This window comes from Nymphaea colorata, chromosome 8 (assembly GCF_008831285.2).
Source record: "Nymphaea colorata isolate Beijing-Zhang1983 chromosome 8, ASM883128v2, whole genome shotgun sequence".
NCBI lineage: Eukaryota > Viridiplantae > Streptophyta > Magnoliopsida > Nymphaeales > Nymphaeaceae > Nymphaea > Nymphaea colorata.
In genome coordinates this window covers 17312553-17334592 of record NC_045145.1, presented here as the reverse complement: position 1 = coordinate 17334592, position 22040 = coordinate 17312553, and the positions used below count along the sequence as shown (strand labels likewise).

Here is a 22040-nt window from a genome sequence, read left to right as displayed (position 1 = left end):
ATACCATATTCATTTTAACAAGAAAATTTGATCCAATACTTGGATTTGGTATATGTTTTCCACACAAAATCCGGTTACAATGGTCAGTCGAATCCAATTATAAGTAATTATTTCGTTTTCAAACATCCAGCTCTTGTTTGCTTAAATCGAACCTCATGTCCTCTAGCGGATGCTTGTTTAAGTACACATATATTACATGTCTGGATGCAAATGCATTAATAAAACCGAAGCTTTGAACTCATCGAATCAGATAATTCCATTCCATAGAGAAATCTGAAGTTTTATTAATCGAATTCGTATTCGCATGTAAACATCACAAATGAATCTGACTCTGAGCTTCATGTTTGACTGAAATCCGATAAAAAATCCAACCCAGATAGATACAAATAATTGACAGATCTTATACTAGTCCACTCCAAACTCAATTGTTAGAAAGTGGATGGGACTCAATCTCATCAAGTTACTCCAATATTTGGATTATAATATGTACGATGGATCCATAAAACAGGATTTGGATCCCATTGCTCAATCTGGATCCGACACGGACAAGCCACAGTAAATTTATTAAACTCCACGGGCATTTAATTGTATGATGAAAACAAAGACGTGGCAGACGACTGTTGGCGAAGCCTTTTGCCTCAAAGGAGGTGGGAGCAAATGAGCAGAGCCTCATTCAATGTTACAAAAGTTTGATCAGTTTTTGCTTATATTTGCGTATTACACTCAGTGGAAACTTATCTTTCTAAATACGGGATTGAATAAGAACATCTTCTTCTTTTTTTTTTTTTTTTTTTTTTTGTCCTGTTCATCTATCAAAATCTTTTGTCAAGAAAAAATATATGCTATAGAAATAAAATCCCTTTATTATTTTAGTTTTTCTTTTTTTATATTGAATTGCAGTTCCTTGGCATGAGGTGGTCGTAATTACAGAAAAACGGACCCCCTTCAGCGAATATCTGAAAAGTTGGTATCGGGCTTGGTGGCCACCTAAAGTGGACGCGGTTTACCAGAAAGGGAAAACAAAAGAAAGACAAAAAGAAAAAGAAGAAGAAAGAGAAATCACCCGCTGCACTGCGCCTTTTGGTTCAGTGGTTTTTTGTGATTTTCGGAATTCAGTTGTGGAATCCGGAATTTTACGCATCGTTGTCTGCTTCTCTTTCTATATTTTTGTTTGCCGAAAACTTTTCGTTCTTTTTAATTCTGACTCCTCTCTGTCTCCCTCCTGATTTTATCCGTACCCTCCGTCTGATATAAAATTCATTTTCCCTCCTTTTCTGTGGTTTCTTAATTCCCGTTCTCTTCCTCGTCTTTTCTTTCTTTGCCTCGACCCACTACGCAGATTTTCTAGGTTTTCCTTTTTCCCCTTTTCTTTTCCTGTTCCCTTCTTCTTCTCTTCTTCTTCTTCTTCTTATTGCTTTTACGGTTCCCACTTCGTATTCTCTCAAGATGCGCAAATCGCGAAGGTTTTCGTGATCCTTTGGCCCGTGGTGGCAGGTGGGGACTTATCCCGTCCTTGCCTTGTCATTGCTGCGCTTTCTGCGGTGTTTGATTTCTGAAGTTGTGGATCTGAAGAAGTGGAGTGATTGAGGGTTCTACAGCTCGGAGTTGCCGTTTCGGTGATGTTTTTGTTGCCTTTTTCGGAAGCTGTGCTAGTGGAGTAGGTAAGCCTCAGGAAATGGGAAACGGGAAATGGTTTTGGTTTTGGGGTTCTGGAAGTTCTTTACTCTGAGGATTCGAGGTCCTCGTTAGTTCAATTGTGCATGTAATCGGTTGGGGGATGTGAAGGCGGGGAAATGGATGTTTTTCTGAGATCGAGTAGGCCTTAGTTTGGTGTATTTGTGCTTGCAAATGGGGAAAAATTTATTTTTTTGGCGGCCGAGCTTCATGTCTCGGTGCTTGGCAGGTCGACTGCTCGAACTTGAATGCTGATAATTTTGCTTTCTGTTTGCAAGAATTTATGGAGCATTTGAGGGTCCCATTCATGGAAATGGTGTAAAGGACCAAGATCGAGCTGCTTCGGTAGAATTCGTGGCTTTACAACAAATAGAGCTGGGGGTTGGGGAGCGTGGTGATTTGTGGTGGTTTGTTTTTTTCAGTTGGCGAGGATTCGGTGTCCCTGAGTAAGTTGAACTTGTGTGCGACCGAAGTGGAGTTTTTTGCTTATTCTGGAGTTTTTCAGTGGCAGTCTAGCCTGCTAGGGGAAGGCCGTTCGAAGTCCAGTGGATGTACTAGGCAGCTGTTGAATTTGAAATGTATGGATGCTAATGTTTTGAAGTTGTAGTCTCTTCTGTGGCTCGGCCTTGTTTATGCGGGTCTTATATATTAGGTGCGGTAATGGTGGAGGTTTGACTTCTGCGGATATTGCAAAAGTAAAAAGTTTCCATCTCCACCCAGGCAAGGGCATATCTTGGGTTTAAGAAAAGAAGGATGATCGATCAGTTCATCAAATTCATAATTCGCCCTCCAAGGTATGGATATGGCAGCCTTTCTTTCCTAACTGGCTCTTCTAACGTTTATTGGCTTCTACCGCTATGTAGAAAGTGCCTCATTTAGTATTCTTTAATGATGATCAACCGAAGCGAGATTGGGTTACTTATTCTACAGATTGCAGTCGCATACGTGGACTTTCAAATATTAAGTTTACCTTGGCATCTATTAGTCAAGTTTTCAATATGTAGTACCCCGTTACACGTCTTTTCTTGTAAGATAGCAAAAAAGGAAGTAGGTTCGGTTAGGAATTTACTTCTGCTATAGACTTTAGCCGCTTAACGGGAAACGTTGGTTCTACTACTAGATTTCTATTTAGACATCAGAAAAAGAAGATGTTTAGCGGTTTGGGACCAAACTGGAAAAATTACGATAGCCAAGTCCTAACAGAGCCAGTCTGTTTTGCTACTGAGCGAGAAGGAAAAGATGGATAAAAATCTTTCATTAGTGAAACTACTATATATTTATAGTTTCGTAAACAATATTGAATAGACTGAAGAAAAGTAAACCTTGAAGTTAAGAAATCTAGGTTTTGTAGCTTTAAAATCCACTCCAAACTCCTTTCAGACATTTTATGCATTTGAAGCAAGGAGTTTAGGGTGCAGGGTTTCAATTTTATTCTAGTTTTTATGGCTTTAGAGTTTAGAGCACCATGCTCTGAAAACTTGTCCGGCATATTATTTTGACTCTGTCATCAAGTGGATACTGCAGCAATAAACCGATGTAAGAGCACTAAATACTGCTCTCTCATGGTTCATGTGGGATGCTGTAGACTTGATGCGGTTGAAACGTGTCTGTTCTTGCTTTGAACTTTGAACTCTTTGAAATGGCTGATGTACAGGGCTGAATATAACCCAGATCAATATTTGTGGGAGACAGAATTCACTCTTGGAGGAAGAAAGTTCAGAAGGGAAGATGTTGAGGCAAGTATGGAAATCAAACAAATAAATGTTGCTATTATACATTTGCCTTTATAATCATATATTTCCTTAGCTAATGCATGTTGCAATTTAACAGCTCAGAAATGGAAGAGGTCATACATTAAAGTGCAGCCATTATGTTCCCTCACCAATTCCAGAAAATGTCGCTCTTCCTTGTGTGATTTACTGTCATGGAAACAGGTTTCTTTCTATTCTTGTAAATTTCACTTCTTACATTTTAGATGTTGATATGCAATAATGAAAAGGACAGGAAATTGCAAGCAATCAAATCAGTGGTTCTTTCTTTTTTTTGGTATCGAGTATTTTTTCTTGGTTCTGGAAAATTTTCGTGGGACAGTGTTTAAAATTTTAAAAGATAATATATTACTGATTTGATGAGTGTATTTGTTTTGCTGCAGTGGTTGTAGAGCAGATGCAAATGAAGCAGCTGTAGTTTTACTTCCTTCAAATATCACGCTTTTTACTCTTGATTTTTCTGGTTCCGGGCTGTCTGATGGTCAATATGTTAGCCTTGGTTGGCATGAGGTATAAGATCTTTCCCTGTTGGCCGGTCACCTCACTATTTCATTTATCGTCTAATTGCTAATTGCTTAACATGTGATGTCTTCCAGAAAGATGATCTCAAAGTTGTAGTATCTTATCTACGAAACAAGAAAGATGTTTCGTGCATAGGCTTGTGGGGTCGATCAATGGGTGCTGTTACGAGGTAATAAATTACTCAAACTTTAGTTTCTTCTATGTGTTTAATTTGATCCTTACAGTTCCTGTTGTTACTATTATTGCTTTGTGGACAATATCTTGCCAATACCATCAAAATGGTAGGACTTGATCAGACTGTCTTTGCATAGTCCAGCTCCATCAAAATGTTTTTTTATCAACCTAGTTAATTTCAAAAAGTACCAAAAAATGCAGGTTCATGTCACAAGTTCATGTCCAGGTTCATCTCAGACACTATGAGGATGTTTGATTTACCATTCCTGGGACACCAGGAACAAGAGGAGGATCTGTCAAGAATAGGAAAAACAAATGTGGCCTCTCTCGGGGCCACATTTACATCAACGATGAAACAGATACTCCACTCAACCTGGAGGATCCATTCTATGGATGATGGAATCCATGCACACATGTTCTGCCTATCCAATGTTTGTGTTGTGGAGCTGTCTGCAAGATGTGTTTGTTTGTGGATGTTCAATCAAACACTGTTTACATGATCGCATCATGCTCATGGGAGCAAATAAAGAACTAAAACTAGGGAAAAAACTGATGCAGATAGAAGCAAAATCCTTACGCATCTGATCATCCAATTTGTCAAAACTCTGATAACTTTTTTGGAGCGTAAACATATTTTATGTGGCTTATTCTTCAATATTAGTCATTGACACTTGAGTTTATTGCAGCCTTCTTTATGGAGCAGATGATCCATCTATTGCCGGGATGGTGCTGGATAGTGCTTTTTCCAACTTATTTGATCTGATGATGGAACTAGTGGATGTTTACAAAATAAGGCTTCCAAAATTCACGGTAGGTAATCTTTTTCCCCCTTCATGACATTCTATATCTTTTGTCATTTTCTTCTTTGCAGGCTGACCAATTTGTCCCAATAAATAGATGCTGTATGATCTTTCAAGGCAAAGTGGCATTCCATAAATCTTAAATACTGAAGTAGGCTTCTCTGAGAAGTGTAAAAATACCAAAATCTCATGTTTCTTTAGCTCTTTTCAGGCTCAGAAGTCCATGCTTTGGGGTTTGATTTTATCTTGGTGTATGACACCATGTTGATGTAACACGGACTCTCCATAAAAGTTGCCTTTGGTGCTGGTGTGGCTGGGGATGGCTTGGGTGCAGCAGTGGACAATTTGCTTTCTTGTTCATTGTGTCATTAATAAACCTATCTCCATTTTTTACTTGAAAAATGGTGCGCCCACTCCCCGCCATCTCTAAAGACTTATGTGGCATAGCATCATGGTTGGTCTCCATTTTGATTAAATTTAAAAATTTTCCTGAAACTTCACAAACCTCACATATTGAATAGGTTGTCAAGGCTCATTTTAGGAGTACATGGACACATGTAACATGTTTGGTTTAGGTCTAAGAAGACAATTTCATTGAACATGAACTTTCTAAAGAAGGCATTTCTTAGATGCCACTGTTGGTGGGAAACAGTCAGGTTTCCAAGGGGTTTAACAGGTAGTAGTAGGATGATAAAATCATAAACAAAATGCATAGTCTTTTCTAAGTTGGTCAAACTTTTTTCATTTCAATAATGGAGAATCCATAAATCCAGTGGCCTCTTGGGTTTTAAGTGATATTGCAGGTTTCCTCATGATTCTCTTTGTGGCTTGGTTGACAAGTTGGCTTAAGCTAATTTGAATATTCATTGTTCTTTAGCGGTCTAGTTTATGTTTAGATATCAGGAAAAATGTTGGTTATGTTCCCTTTCTTGAGAATGACATATTTTGGGGTGCAAATTTGTTCTTTCGGTATTTTTATTGGGAAACATGGATAACAAGTGAATAAGTGATGCTACCATTACCAAATAAATTGTTGTGATGATATGAATTATGAAACCATGAGCAAAATGAACATCCTGTACCTTTGTGACTAGTTACGGTGGTGTGTTTATATAGTTATACATCTTGGTTATGTGTCTTCTTATTTTATGTTACAGCATATCTTTATTTGTGTATTAGATGCATCCCACCTATTTTTTCTGGTCTACAGGCCTCTTAGGCTGACTTTCTCATTTTCTTATTTTGGTTCCAAGCGATGGATGCACATATATTATAACCTAGATAACCATGCTTTGTTACTTTTCACTCTGAAGTTCTTTGCTCTTGCTTTTATAACATCTTTATATATATTATTGAGGTGTTGAATCTGTTGATAATTGTGATAAAATCTCCTCCATGCAAGAGTTGGATGGACATTAACTTGGTAAATTTACTCAAAGGCCCAGAGACCTAATATATATTTAACCAGAACAGTGGCATGATAGTGGCTAATGTTGCTATTTCTAGTTTTCTGGTCATTTCTCTAGAATTTTGAAAATTTCAATTTGACAAAATGAACTCAAGCAGAAAGACTGAACGATAAGATGGGCTAAATTAAAGTGAAGGCCTAGGGCATTGGGAGAGGTAAGCTGGGGCTCTTACTTGTCTGGTCCTTGATTTGATCCTAACTAGTGCCTTTTGAAGCCTCTCCTTCAATTGGCTTTCTTTTCTGGCTAAAACACATAAACAACCTGAAAATGGATTTTAGACATTTCATGTAGAATTTGAGAAAAGGTTATGGGTAGCAAAAATACCTAATATTTTTGAAAATATGCATATGCCAAAAAAGCAGAGTTTTTCGCGTTCACATTTCAATAGACATATAAGAGACTTAAACAGTTCAACTAGTTTATAAAGGTTGCTCTTCCATCAAATAAGATGGTACAAACCATGTAGTTTTAGTACTCTAGCGTTTCCATTTACCTTATCTTCTTGTTGGATAAATAATTGCAGTGAGATTTTTTTGTTTCTCATCTGTACTTTGATGTGATTTTAAATTTTATTTGTTGTTACATTCAGGTTAAGATGGGTGTTCAATACATGAGGCATGTCATTCAAAGAAAGGCCAAGTTTGACATCATGAATCTCAATTGTGCTAAGGTTTGTTGAAGCCATTCAGGCTGCATATTTTATATTTCGGTAGTGGATTGAATACCATTCCTGATTTACAATTTCAATTAATGCCTTTAAACTTTTTGTGTCCTTTCGCTACTATATTTAAGAAGTAGCAATTTTTCTCATTAACTGTCTTATATTTTTGTTCCTTCAAAAGATTGAAATTAAATTTCATTGAGGTTTCTATGCTTTTGATACAGGTTGCGCCTAAGACTTTTATACCTGCTTTGTTTGGACATGCTAGAGAGGATGCACTTATTCAACCACATCATTCTGACATAATTTTTAATTCCTATGCAGTAAGTTTACTAAAGGCTTCCATATGATCAATCCTGTTTAGTCATTCCTGTTGCTTACAGGATCATTTACTGATTTACATTGTTTGCTTTTCAATCTGAAGCAGAAGTTTTTTTCCTGCAAATATACTCCACTTAGTGGTGGACCTTCCAGTGTGTGTGATATGTTTACATGAATGTTCTGCAGGGAGATAAAAATATCATCAAGTTTGAGGGTGACCACAACTCTGCTCGACCACAGTTTTATTATGATTCAGTCTCCATATTCTTTTACCATGTTCTTCATCCCCCCCAAATTCCCTTACCTGAACAAAATAAGCTTGAGAAATATCATAATTTTGGGGGTTTGAAAATTGATGCTGGAATGAAAGAGGTATGCTTGTGCTTTTAACCATGAGATGGAAGCGTCTTAGCTGTCCACCTGTCCTGAATATAGGAATGTTATGTGTCGGTCGGACTCGGTCCAAAGTCAAGGATGGACTAGTATGTGCTTCTGCTTGCGGTGCCTTTTTCCCCATGGTTGTACCTAACAGGGAATATGTTGTGACATCTTCAGAGCTTCTTGTATGAAATCATTGCTGGACTGCGGATGGTTGAGGCTGATGCAGGCAGCTCATCTTCTGCTCCTTTACTGGACGGTAAGATGGACACATAATAAACGTAGCTTCAAGCTTGCCTCTACAAACAAATCGTGACTGGTTATGCAACTGAACATCCTGATTAATGAAAACTTGCAGTTATTCGCTCAAAATCAATCAGTGAGCTCTTCTCTGATACTGGGGCTTTCGCACTTAGAGCAAATGACGGGGTAGGGATACTACAGAGTTTTTCTTTCTTTTTTTCCCTTCCCACCCTTCTGCAGTGGTGTCACTATTGTTTGTAAGAGCTTAGGTTCTATTCTATCTGTTAGATGACATCTTTGGTTGAACAGGGCAATATGGCCATGGAAATGGATGGAAATGACGGAAATGAGGATCTGCAGTTACAGGTGATTTCGTTTAACTAGTATTATATGCGCATGTATCCATGTACTTTGAATGCTGGAACTTGGACTTCTGGCTACTAATTTGAGTCGTTCTTTCTTGTATTGATGTGCTTCAATTCAAATGGCCTTTCTGAGGTTCTGAAATCTCTTAAACCTTCAGGACAAGGAAAATGAGCAGAGCGAAGAATGCTGCTCTTACTCTAGTTCAAATCACGAGAGCTGGGGGCGATGTTCCTCTCTAGGCGGAGTGAGTGACGAGGGGCCATCCTCTGCAGATTGTCCGAGGAGTACCTCCAGTAGACACCAGGTTCTGTTTTTGTCTTGTGTTTCGGGATATTTTTGCTTCTACATTTTATAATGCTAAGACGAGGCAAGGCGTGCAGGCTGTTTTGAAGGTACTTGCAACTCCTCTCCGCAAATTCCATGGCAAATCTGAGTTGCAGCCGGTTAAACAAAAGGACTTTTCCACTTCTAAGAAGCCCAAGCGCGATAAGTTTGAGAAATGGGAGGCTTTTAGTCAGCGGTTGATATCATGCATATTTAAGCGTGTGAACATTAGAAGGCAACAAAGTCGACGGGATTCGTGAGAAAGCAAGCATTTTGCCAGGCCAAAGGCGGCGCTCGATGTATACTGGCTAGTTGTTTTAACAATGTTTCTTTATGTAGCAGCAATTTGTTTGTGATGTTTCTTACTCCATTTCGTCTTGTATAACAATTCCTCAAGTGTACAAAAGTTGGTTTTTTGCTAACTCGAGTACTGATTGTCATGGTCCTAATTTGTCATCTGCCAATTGTCAATTTGCTATGTACAAAAGGATGTTTCGTCGAGTGGTATAAAAAGGATGTTCCTCATTGTGGCAGATCAATAGCTACCAAATGACAGTATTGATAGGAAACTTCACATTCTAATATGATTTCTTTTACTCCAAGTTGTGAAGCTTAAAATGTTCGTTACTGCTGCGGTATCATCCGAACATGTTGCGTCTCTAGTCCAAGCTGGCACTTCTTCTTCAAGTTACTATTATTAATTACTATTTTACTATGTACTATCTAAATACTAGCAGCAACATTACATCAGGATGTGCACTAATGTGTTACCCATCAAATTTCCGTAGTGGACAGTTGTGTTTTTGATGTGCTTCAAAAGTTGTTTTCTTAAATAAATTCACATATGGAACTTTGTAGCTCCACCTCAAAGTTTCAACTTTCAAGCGGAGACCTTGGCCAAGTGTAGGGGAACTTGAGTTGGCAGCTGATTGAATAACATTTATTGTACATGAAAAGTGTTTCTTGGAGGTGGAGCAACACCTTTTGACGTTCAAAAGTACTAGAGTAAGAAGGAAGTTATAGTTGTAGCCATTTACGAACTTCTTTACCCAGGCCGACTAAGGCGGCTCGAACCCAGATAGTAGTCAAATATATTAATACATTCCTACCAATATGGCCGTACAAACATTTTTAATTATATTTTAATCAATTTCTGATAAAAAGATGGGAACAATGCGCGTGTCGACCAATGCGTATCGGCCGATTCACCGTTACACAGCCAGCTGTGCATCCCCTTCTCAGGATGACCAATTCCTGATGTCCACATTTAAAAAGTAGACATAAAAAAATCAACGAAAATAAGATGGATTTCAAGATTCGCCACATGAATTTGGATTAAGGAGGTGTGGGGTGGGAAAGCAGAAGAAAGGGCACGCAATCGGGCCACAGTTAAATAGTAAAAGTGGGAGGGAGGGAACATTTGTCTAATGCCATATACACACACGACAATAATTAGAATTCTAACAATCTTGAAAACTATTTCTCTTTTTCCTTATTAGATGCTTAATTAACAAATCCAACAATCGATTTTATGGCTTTTTTATTTGACCAGTTGTTAACATCGAGACAGTTAGGTTATTATTGAGTAGTTAATGAAACGAAAAACAAAGATAACGACACATATATGAAAGATCCTAACCTTTAAAAAAACAAGAGAATTTACTCTATGTTCATCTTTTTGTTTAGTTAGTATATAGTTTCTATGTAATTATACAACGAGAGGGAGGTAGTAAGAACCAGAGCGGTTATGAACCAGAATCCCAAGTGGACTGTTCTTTGGATTTGCGATCTCATCATTTATCTGTAACTAAACGAATGACGCAGTTAAAGGTGCTCACATTATGTAAGCGTAAAGCGCAACTGGGACCATCATCAAGAGATAAATCTCCAAAGATGGTTTTGCTATTCTTTGATGCATGAAGTCTGAACAGAACAGGTAAATGGGCCCCTGTGCAGTTTGTGGGACGCATAAAAACCAGCCCGATTATCCTGAACGAAAAACCAGAAAAAGGTCCTTATTCTGAGTGGGACAGGGCTTCCATTTTTTTTCCAGTTTATGCGTCTCAGATTCTCGTACGTGGTGAGTGCAGCTTCAATTGTGGAGAGCCTAGCACCTAAAAATAATTCACACGCCAGAACCAGAGGCCTCAACAAACCTTTTTCCTCCCCACCATCTATTCCAACTCTTTTCATCCTTCACCTTGGTGTCATCTTTCCAAATACCATATCTTTTTTTCCTTTTTCCCATTTTGGAAAGAACACCATGAAGGGTCAGCATAGTTATTGATCTTTATGCATAGTTTGGTCATCACCATCTTGGCGTTTGGTTTCTTTCTTTCATCTGGTGTAGGTTCCATGCACTTTGTAAACCGTTTGTCCCTAGAGGAGGTTGCTTGAGGAAGACGAGGTGAGTTATCCGATGCTATTGGTTCTTGCATTTGTAGAAGATTTTGATGACAGGTTTTCTGTTTATGGTCTTTCTCCTAAACCAGCCTCCTGCTTCCTTGTTTTATTTATTGGCCATTCTTCATTTTGGTTGATTTTGCACGGTGGTGACCCGTTGTTTCCCGGAGAGTTTGAGTTCTGGAGTGGGCTTTTCCGCTTCATCTAATACATACCAACTTTGAACCATCATCTGAATGGACAGGTTGGGATCCAACTTACAACAAACGAATGTTGTTTGGATAAGTTGCGGATTCTATAGCTTAGTATGTTTGGGAGACCTGTTTTCCTGCATATTTAAAGAGGCGATTCGTCTGCTACCAGTTTAAAACTTTGACCCGTTTAGAGGTTTTTATCTTCTGCTTTCTTCTTCTCAGTTTTGTTCTCCGCTAAATCCTTGCTTTATATCGATTTTTTACACCACATGCTGCATGTTTAAGAATGTTAAACCTCGATAGCCTACTCAAATAGATTTGCAGGTTGAGTTGGGAAATTTTGTTCTAGGTGGGGGAGGTACTTCTGATTTTTGTGCGCTATTCTTTTGGGGGATTTGTGACAACTCGCTTCATCCACGCGTACATCAATATGTCATCGGACAGGGTCTCGAAACACAAATCATTTTTTTTTGTTATAAAGGTGTCAAAATATTTTGTTCAACCAATTCCTTGGTCGTATTTGGGAGCAAGAACTGGGATGGAGATGAGAATGGCAATGATGTCCCAACCACGTCACTTTCAGGAATTAACTGAAAATAGTCTGTCTCCACTCTCATCTGTATTCCTTCTCTCTATCAGAGCTTCCAAACAGCCAACTAGGTAAATGCAGTAGCGAATCATGAATGATAGACCATCTTTAGGTCCTCGTCTCTGGTTCTCAATGAAGCCTTCGGCTTTCTGCACTGAACTTATTTTTATGCTTACAAATATAAGCGATACTTTCTCTTCAGGCAACTACTCTCTGGAGCTATATTTTATAGCGTTAAGCAATAAGCATCGACGACCCAAAAGGGATCAATATGTCGTGACCTTTATGGTGGTCATTCAGGAGAACAAACGGAAACTTTACATATATACTTGGCAGCCATAGTTGTATGTCTGCCAACTTCCTACTTGGCAGACTTATTGTGATTTTTTTGCTTGGTTACTTCCTTTTGGCTATTTCACCGTTTTAGGATATAAAGGCTAAACCTTAGACACCACCTGCTTGTCTCTTCTTGCAGATAAGGAGCGCAATAGTCAATTTTGGTTGAGTTTTACCTGTTAAACTGTAGTACTCTATCATGCCTAATCTATTTTGTGTATCAACAACAACCGATTCTAATTTCTGCTTTTCCTCTCTCAGGCCTAGCAACTTGTATGCCATTCGTGGGTATAATGGGTGGTGTAATTGGAAAGAGTGAATATTCTGAATTAGCAGAAACAAAACTGGACCAGATGATTGTGCAGGCAATGATCCGGAGGGCAAGTGAAGGAAGCAACATGAGATCATTTGATAGTATAGTCCTGAAGTTCCCTAAAATTGATGAAAGCTTGAGGAAGGTTAAGAGCATATTCGAGCAATTTGGTAAGCTTTTCTATAATAGTTAGGCTTTTTCTATCGTGCATGACCAGTACTTTTTGGAACCCTTCTGTTTACTATCTCTTGATGAGAATTCGTTACTTAGTGCATATTAGTATTCCAACAAGTAGAACCTTTCGAGTCTGTAGGTGATGGCTGAAAATTCACTACCATGTGCTAATTTAATATTTTCACTTGAAGAAAAGCTTGCCTTCATCTAAAACTTCATCTTTTTTTGAGTCCGACTATTTAAGGTGATGGACTAGTATACTTGGTCCAGGACAGAATCCTAAATTTGTATCAATTAGTGTCAGCTAATATGGAAAAAGTAACTCTCTGCTTGTAGTCTGTTAAGACAATTGTCCGTTATGCTTGATTGAGGACAAAACTCTGCTTTTTTTACTGATCCATGTAAGCTAATAGGGACCTATCCCTTGCAGATGAAGATGATAGTGGTGCTATAGACCCTGAAGAGCTAAATCATTGCTTCCAAAAGCTCCAAATTTCCTCGACCGAGGAGGAGATAAGTGACCTTTTTGAGGCATGTGATATGGATGAGAGCAGAGGTATAAAATTCAATGAGTTCATTGTTCTCCTTTGCCTCGTATTTCTTCTAAAGGAGCCTCCTACCAGTCGTTCAGTATCCTTCACGAAGTCTTTAGACATTTTATTTTTCCTGTTTTTATTGATGTTCATTGTGCACATATGTGCATGTTTTGTATGCATGTACAGGAGGTTGGTAGATTTTAGTATCATATCAAAATTATATATGAATCACTATACCAAGTAACTATCAAATTTTAGTGTATAAAGATGCAAATTTTTTTGGGGTTTATGTTCATAGTTGTCTTCTTGTGGCCTTCTTTTGCTCTTCTTAACTTAGATCTGATCTGTTGAATGTTTGTGTTACATGTCTTTTGCCACTTATCTCTCTTATGCATAAAATGGAGTACTGAAAATGTTGTCCTTGACAAAAGATATCAGGAATCTCGGATGGGATTAGCACACCTGGAGGCGACATTTGAGACATTAGTTGATGCATTTGTATTCCTGGATAAGAATAAGGATGGTTATGTCAGCAAGAATGAGATGATTCAAGCTATCACTGAAACTTCTGTTGGCGACCGTTCATCTGGGCGTATTGCCATGAAAAGATTTGGTTCTCTCTCTTTCTCTCTCCCTCATACACACAAAGGCATAGACACACATGCACACATTCATGTATATGCGCATACACGTGAATCTCAACCAGCAGCATTTTACCTTTTTAGTGTTTTGAGGCCTGTCGTTTTGATTATTGCTTGGAAATGGTATCAGTTGGCTGTCATCGACTTTTCAAACCATCTAAAACCACTAACCAGCTGTGCCAATCTACAATTTATGCTAAAGTATTTACCTGCTTAAAATTTTGAATCCTGTGCTAGCCATGTTTAGTTTCACATCAAGAAGATCCTGTATAATTTGGTGAACACATGGCTGCTGTCTCCCAATGCCTATGGAAGTTCATGTTGTCTTTTCTATTCTATTCTTGAACACCTTTTTTGGCATGTATTACTTACCTGGTATATGAGGTCTGGAATTTTCCACCTTTTTTTCCTTTTGCCCCAAAGTTGTGTAGTTTGGGACAACTTGTGAAGGTCTAGACTTCAGCTTAAGATTTGAGCAACTCAATCTGTACCAGGTCAGTCTTCTAAGGACACTTGTGTCTTCTACGAACTTGAGCATCCAGTACCGGCCCCAATTTGTATATGTTATCCCCATGTCCCTTATCATTTGCTCACAAATTTTGAGTTTTTAATTGTTGGAGTGGTTCCTTATGGTGTTTTTTTTACTATTGCAGAAGAGATGGACTGGGACCGCAACGGGATGGTGTCATTCAAAGAATTTCTCTTTGCATTCACTCGATGGATTGGTATAGATGCTGAGGATGAAGACGAAAGCACATTCTCACCTCATGGTTATCAAGGATTTGGCAAGATTGCAGGTTCATCAGCATTACAATAGTGGCAGGTCCACAACTAAGTTCAACTAACAGTGCTGATCGCCCACCAGAATGTGGAAACTGATGACCAAATGCCAACAAGGTGCACGCGAAGATGGTGGTCATGAGCACGCGAACATGGTGGCCATGAAATCCAGTCTGGGGAATGCAGCTACTTTTTGACATGCCGATAGTTCAGCTCTTCCAGAGTCAATCTATACTTAGTGGCTTTTCCACAATATTGTGGTGCGCATCTAGCTACCTCTTTATGATAAATAGAGGGACCGCTGAACCCTTCAACGGGAACATGTGGCTTCGTATCACCTCTCCGATTGACATGCACTGAGTGTAAAGTGTGTCACAGTTGTTTTTGTTTAGATGATAAAGTTCACCTATGTATTCCCTGTTAAGAGGCTAGTTGGTTGGCTTTATGAATCCATAACTACTTGGCATCTCCTTAAAGGCAAGTTGAAGGAGCCACAGAAACCATGAGGTGCATGTGAAACCAATTGAAGACAAACATGATTGGAATTCTTAAATTAGCACATGCGGATGGTTGTATGTTCCAAAACAAGGCTGAGTGCAGATGCAGACCATCCTTGTCCAGTCACCATAAATAAAAGTACAAGCTTTCTTCTATGCCGGTATGCATTAGATCGCTAAGAAAGAGGATTTCCTATATTAGCAAATGTCTGAAGGACCATGATTTTAGTACAATTTCATTTGAACTGCCTCCTATGATCCTTCCAGGGGTAGCTATTTCGTTTCAACTCATGAAAAAGTTGGTGGCTACTAGAAATTCTAACAACTACCATAAAAGTTAGATAGCAGGTTCCTTTCAGTTTGCTGTAAACCAGAAGAATACCTCCCATGCAGTTATGTGCACCCGATCAGTGCGTGAGTGTGGTGAACCTGGTTTTATTACTCTTGTAAAAGGGTAAATGAATCTAACAAGTTGCGAGTGCAAAGAAACCTCAGGAAAACATGTCTTTCTAGACTTGTAGTTTGGCTTGTGCTGGCTGCCAAATAGGAATCTTGGTAACCATTGGAAGAAAGGTGAAATATAGTAGTTCTTTCTTAATTTCAAGGAACAAGGTAACCTGAAAAATCACGTTTACCAGAAGGCTTCCATTTGACAAAGCAACTGCTTCCACATACCAAATCCTAGCGATTAGGGAACAGGGAAAGTTCTACATGATAATTACTAAAGGAACAAGAGAAAAAAGAACAGGAGAGAGAAAAAGCAACCAGCTAATGCTTACAGGTAAACACTTTTGACTAGGGCTAGAGACATCTATAAAACGGGAAAAAAGGAGCACCGCGTGAGCCAACTCCTACATACTATCACCACCAGGCATGTTTTCAAATCCATACTCCTCGCAGAGTGACGTCAACGAATCAAAATTTCCAGAGATACTGCCGACCTGATAAACCTGACTGTTCTGCTGCTGGAAGGTCAGCCCAGTGCTTGATTCCAGTATAGGATGGGAAAGCATCAAATCTGATTTAGAATGTGAGGCACCTACGTTTGCCATGTTGGCTGGCTGCGCATGCTTCTGTCCTGCACTTCCATTCGTAGACTGTGGCATCGCCACTCTCTGCTTTTTTACAGGCCTCTCTCCTGCTGGACTCTCTGCTGAAGGGCTGACATGGCAGCCAGAATCTGGCGTGAGGGGCTCATGGCGAGAGGAGAATGATTCGTCTCTAGAAAGACTCTTGGTAGTGCAGTTTGTCAGTTCTTTGGTGGACTCGTTGGTGCCTTTGTCTTGTAGTGGTGGTGCCTCTGATGTTGCTGCTGGAGTCGAGGGGTCTGTCTTGTCATCAGTTTCAGGTGAGTGATCACCAGTTGCTGATACAATACCTGCAGCAGAAAAATCACCCCCAAGTACACCACTCAAGCGTTGCTGTTCCTCTATGATTTTCTGCAGATACTTTCCCTGAGCTTCAATACGCAGTTGCAACTGCCTTTGCACCTACACATGCATGCATTGGGAAATAAAATATTAAGTTATTAACAAGCAAAATAAAAAGTTTTTACCAACAAATTTAAAAACGACAAGATCTTCAATTACAACAAGGGGGAGATGATATCAATAGCACATCATTAGTTGAAGATAAAAGAAAACCAAGATCTACACTTTGACGCGCCTTCCTTATTTGTCTCGTCCAGGATCTTATATCTTGACTTGGGCAAGTTTTTAAACTCTAATTCGGAGCCAAATGGAGGACCGGAAAAGAGAAACGATAGACGCAGTGAAGCACATGCCTATAAAAGGCCGAGACAGAGAGATGGAAGGCCGAGAGAACTGTACGAGAGACTATTTTCTCTATGAAAGAACAAAAAAGTAACTTTGAGATAAAAAAAAAACAAATATTTTTAAAATTGAAAGTTTTACAGAAAAATGCATCTATTGCACAGCCAAGTGAAGCAATGGCAAAGGTGAAAAACAGCATTTTTAATAAAAAATGGAGCATAAAATCATAAAACGAACGGCAAACTGGGCAAACAACGATAAGCTGAAGATTAGACAGAGACGGCTCACCTCCAGCTGCTCATGCAGTCTCTTTTGCACCTCCATTTGTAACCTCAAAGCCTCCGTTATTTGCATGCCACTACACAAACGAATGAAACCTATGAGAAAGAATGAAACCAATGGAGACTGTCATAAAGGTTAAGTTACGCTGTTCAAGTAATAAAGAAGTGTTAAAGTACAAGACAAATGGCTTCCGACAAATGAAACTTTACTCTTGCTTTTATAGCAAGAAACCTTCAGACACAACAACAAAAGAGTCTTCGCAATAAAACGAATTGGTCATGGTTATCTTTCCACGAGAAAACTCAGCAGAAGATAAAATACAAATTCAACTCGTATTAAACATCCGTCAATTAGACAAGGGAAGTGACTACAAGCACTTCACATATGCCTGGTCAGTATGGGATGCACTGACATCATTTAGAACTTCAGAAACAAACTGGAGAAGGCAAGAAACAGAAAACCTCATTGCTGTACCCCTCTATTTCTTCATTTTAGTGCTTGTATTGATTTTTGAAATCATGACGACTATGAGAGATTGAAACTACGCAAAACATTACAAAATGATGTTTATAAGAGAACCACACATCCAATGAACGAACCATGATGATTTGATTGCTCAAATAGAAAATTCAACATCAGATCCTGTTTCAGAAAGTATTTAACATGTGTGACACTTACGATGCAGCATCTAAGCTAGGAAACATGTCACCTGAGTCCCTCTTGTCAATTTTCATCCCTGGTAAACATTTACATCAACAGAAGGTATAATGGCAACTCATTTATGGAAAACAAATTAGTAATATTTGGCATTCAGATCCTATTATGAAATCAAATCTGTTTACCTTCAGATGACGGCTCAGGAAGGAATTTTGCTAACCGATATTTCTGGATTTACCAAGAAAAATTCATATGAAGTCATGACCAGATGAAAAAGACAAGGGAGTAGATCGAAGGAGTCTTCTGCAGTTGGTGAAAAAAGGTATACCTGTAGATGACTCTTGACATGATAAATGGTCAATCCTGGAACCCCCATGACTCTCAATACCCCTTTGGGAGTAGCTCCTGAAAGAGAAAAACCAAGTTATAAATAAAATTAAGTAAATGAAACATTATCTTTCCTCAAATTTAAGAATCACAATCACCATATTGTGCATTAAGCTCCCCTAAACTTCTTTGCTCAGAAACCACGTAGTTTTGAAAATTGGAATAGACAATGGAACTCACAATCGGAGGAACACGACAACCCCAAGAAAAAAGAGAAGAAAAGGTAAAGATATGCAGATCACTAGCCAAATAAAAAAATTGATAAGAAGACACGAAGTGCAACGTCATTAGTAGAAGAGTGGCAACAAAATTGTAGCGTAATTCAGCAAAGCACACACTGGGAAGAACAGAGATCGAGAAGGTCTAATGCCAGAAATTCTTCGATCATTCACAGCCCGAAAGAGAAGCAAAAGACGAAAGGTGGTAAGGGAAGAAAGATGAATACGCCACGAAGCATTTAAAAAAGTTCGGAATGCATAAATTGGTCTCCCGAAATTGCTAGGATTTTTTTTTTTCTGTTTTCTTTGTACCCTATTCTGATGTCGAACTACCTCAGGAAGAAGAAGAACATATTTTCCCATGTTATAAGTCCTCAGTTTTAAAGAGACGAAGGATCGGCACTTACTATCTGGACCACCAAGCTGTTGAACGGCGTCCACAAAACGTTCATGAAGTTCATGAGTCCACCTCAATCTCTGTCTAGATGCTAGATTCGAGTTGTTCAGATTATTGCTCCCACCACTTGGTCCCATGGAGCCGCTATCTATCTGCCGTTCGCCAGTCATTGAGGCACTGTGAACAAATTTTGTGCTAGAAATGTTTTTTTGATGATACATTCCTCATTATCTGCAAACACATACCAGATCTACTAGAGGTAAGAATGAAAAGCAGTCAGTCATGTAAAAATGCAAGTGGCGAACTAATCTTTTAAGCAACAGCTAAAGCAGAATGGTGTATATTCTATACCAGCTAAATTCAGCATCACCTCTCAATATCAAGACGAGGCAACGTGACCTAGTACTGAGGATGTCGATTGATTTAGTTCAGATTATAACAACGGCAGAAGTGGCAGAGGATCAGAAAAGAAGGTTTGCTTCTAAACCATTGCAAGTTCAGCAGACAGTAGATTCTTTGTGCAGAGAAACAGACATCGACGGAAGCAAAATGACAGCTAAAGATTGGGGGCTGAATCTTCAGACCCATTAACCATCTCAAGATAAGATAATGCATAAGAATCTTGAATATGGAAATAGAAGGATCCCCTTTCTCTCCAACACAAAATAAGAACACACTCGAAAAACAAAGTGAAATCAACACATTTCAGAAAACAAGACACGATTTGTGTCCAAAAACTAAGCGCAAATTTACCGCTCAACTGAGGCCGAAGAAAATCACGCGTGTACAGAACCAGAAGCACAAACAAAAGAACAACATAGACTTTTAATACGGACTAGGTCACCAGAGAGCGTCCTGCCCATCTAGGGGGCACAAAGACCGTAATCTTCCAGACCCAAGGGTACAAAATTACACAACAAGATAAAGGAGCTAACGAATCCCAACAATCCCTTCCTTAAACAGCAAAACCCATTTCAATGAGAACAGAATCCATGAACATCACCATTCACGGATTCCAACTTTTCTCCGTACGTAGGGAGAAGAAACAACAAATACCAAGAACTCGAAGAAACCCAAAAAGGCAAAACCAGAATTAGCCCGACAACTACTAATTGCTTATTCCAATAAGAACTTCAAAATAAATCATACTCTGTAGATGATGCATACAGAGAATCAGCTTCTACATACCCTTCAACAAATTGGGGAGGCGGAAGTTGGCCTGTTGAGATGAGAAACTAAAAGAAAATCGATTTAAACGGCAGAATTAGGCGTAGGCGTGGGAGAGACAAAGAGTTGGGGGTTTCTCAGGAAGTATGCACAAGCGAAGGAGCAGGAGACGTGAAAAAGTCAAAAGGCCCTAAAATCCAGAGCTGGGGAAGCCCGCAATGTTTTCTGATTGCCGAGAGAGGGAGAGAAACGGACAAGTTCTTAATGACGATGGCGATGAACGACAAATCATTTCTGAACGGTGACTCGAAGTAAGATAAACAACACAATCAGATGGTGAGAAATTTTCAGAGGGAGGCCAATCTGGAAATCGCTTTTGGAGCAGTCTCCTTTTCAAGCCATTGAATTTGAAGAAGAAGGCCACCAGGAGCACCCTCACCACCGGTAGAGGCCGGCCCGGACGAGATTGGCGCTGTTCTCCCTCAATAATTACAGCCGCGCCATCCCTTCCCCTTAAAATGTCTGACCCTGCCTGCTTGTTGCTGCTTCTTTCTCTCGGTGACCCGAAATGACTTCTTTTAGTAAATTAATAAAGTTATCGTACGACCTATAGTCCAGGTAACAGACTGGTCCTGGCAAGTAGAGGCAGATAATATCAACGAATATTTTAAATCAACAACACTAATAGCAGAAACATCCTAAATGTTTTATTTTTTTCACCTTTAGCAGATTCAATTGGAGAACAGGTTGAGAACGAACCTTTCCAAAATGGGCCTGTTTTTGTTATTTCACCAAAATCGAATGGACTCTTTTGATATATATATAAGCTGAAATATTCCCACCATCAAGTCAGCATCAGCTACTATGTCATAAGAGGTTTAAGTTAAAAAAAAAAATTATATGTATATATTGAATAGTGACTATACTCACTCAACCACCTACCTACACTGTTTGATCTATTATGATGAACGGTTAAGACAAAATAAAAGACAAAAAAAGATGGCAACCTTTTTATTTCTTTGTTTTCTATTTTTACCTGTTTTTCAACGATGATAAACAGTCCTATGCATTGGCTAGAGTCTTACTATATTTATACTGTTTTCTTTTCTTTTATTCTTTTTTCAACCATGATAGACAATTCTATTTAAATGACTTGGTGATTCTACATAGCTAAAATTTACATGACTTGGTGAAGCTCTCTAACTAGAGTTATCATTCACTCTCTATATATATATATTATGATTTTAAGTTTCTAAATCTTTTTAGTCGTGGCTTTTCGAAGCGTTCAAATATACATATACATATATTATATGATTTTAAGTTTCTAAATCTTTTTAGTCGTGGCTTTTCGAAGCGTTCAAAGGGCTCAAAACTAAGAGGTCGCTTTGAGTGTTATAGCCACAAGAGGTTAGGTGTGAAAGCCTTCACATGCCCATACTGACCTGCAAGGCTGCAACGGGGATGAGCTTCTGAGAGTTGGTCTGTCCTGTATGGGAGGTGGTGAGCTTTCATGCTCTCTCCTGCACTGGTTAACATATAACCTGCCTGTTTCGTAGAAACTAAAACTCAATATGGAAAAAGACAACAAAATCTCCCCCGTAAATCCTATGTCATTCTACAACAAATTGGAAACTTCTCATCTTACAAGCAGCACCACTTGTAAACTTCCAGACCAGTCAGATTCAGATGGCCTGAAAATAAATTGTAATGTTCATAAGGTGGCAAGTTCCTGCCCTTTTTTGCAGAATGGCATTCTTTATTTGAAGCTGCACATGGATTCTTTGCCGGTCAGTGAGTTTGCCAGGTAGCTGCGAACTGAAAAAGAAAGGGAAACCATGCCAGGGCTTCATCAATGATGGACGCACGAAGAGTTCACAATGATGGACGCACGAAGAGTTCATGTGCATTTATGACCCACCACTGTTCGAGTGAGTCTTCTAAATGATGATTTGAATTTGGATTGGTTAAATACAAGAGAAGTCCGACTTTCATCAGA

The 22040-nt window shown here is 39.0% G+C and overlaps 3 protein-coding genes across 7 annotated transcripts; 2 read left to right on the top strand and 1 right to left on the bottom strand.

Moving 5' to 3' along the window:
• Window positions 1-1231: 1231 nt before the first annotated feature.
• LOC116258619 (uncharacterized) lies at window positions 1232-9234 on the top strand. 3 transcript variants are annotated; one of them, XM_031635854.2, is made up of 15 exons: window positions 1232-1661; window positions 1953-2468; window positions 3329-3410; window positions 3505-3608; window positions 3827-3953; window positions 4040-4134; window positions 4826-4949; window positions 6998-7078; window positions 7294-7392; window positions 7577-7762; window positions 7946-8027; window positions 8127-8197; window positions 8321-8377; window positions 8535-8681; window positions 8758-9234. In XM_031635854.2, the coding sequence occupies exons 2-15, from the start codon at window positions 2428-2430 to the stop codon at window positions 8959-8961; spliced, it is 1500 nt and encodes a 499-aa protein (XP_031491714.1). In that variant the 5' UTR covers window positions 1232-1661; window positions 1953-2427; the 3' UTR covers window positions 8962-9234. The 3 variants fall into 3 exon arrangements, with proteins under 3 accessions (XP_031491714.1, XP_031491715.1, XP_049935008.1); XM_031635855.2 differs by having other exon boundaries at window positions 3329-3414; XM_050079051.1 differs by having other exon boundaries at window positions 1232-2468.
• A 1514-nt stretch (window positions 9235-10748) lies between these two features.
• On the top strand, window positions 10749-15170 carry LOC116258620 (probable calcium-binding protein CML21). Its single transcript, XM_031635856.2, has 5 exons — window positions 10749-11108; window positions 12485-12706; window positions 13141-13340; window positions 13685-13859; window positions 14541-15170. Exons 2-5 carry the CDS (start codon window positions 12499-12501, stop codon window positions 14702-14704), a joined length of 747 nt encoding a protein of 248 aa, XP_031491716.1. The 5' UTR covers window positions 10749-11108; window positions 12485-12498; the 3' UTR covers window positions 14705-15170.
• A 568-nt stretch (window positions 15171-15738) lies between these two features.
• On the bottom strand, window positions 15739-20568 carry LOC116259018 (myb family transcription factor PHL7-like). Of its 3 annotated transcripts, none has more exons than XM_031636602.2 (7): window positions 20066-20568; window positions 18888-19127; window positions 18204-18280; window positions 18061-18103; window positions 17897-17954; window positions 17225-17294; window positions 15739-16654 (listed from the first exon to the last, which is right to left on the bottom strand). In XM_031636602.2, exons 2-7 carry the CDS (start codon window positions 19096-19098, stop codon window positions 16016-16018), a joined length of 1098 nt encoding a protein of 365 aa, XP_031492462.1. In that variant the 5' UTR covers window positions 19099-19127; window positions 20066-20568; the 3' UTR covers window positions 15739-16015. The 3 variants fall into 3 exon arrangements, with proteins under 3 accessions (XP_031492462.1, XP_031492461.1, XP_031492463.1); XM_031636601.2 differs by having other exon boundaries at window positions 18888-19108; window positions 20066-20566; XM_031636603.2 differs by lacking the exon at window positions 20066-20568 and adding an exon at window positions 19229-19975 and having other exon boundaries at window positions 18888-19108.
• Between the last annotated feature and the right edge of the window lie 1472 nt (window positions 20569-22040).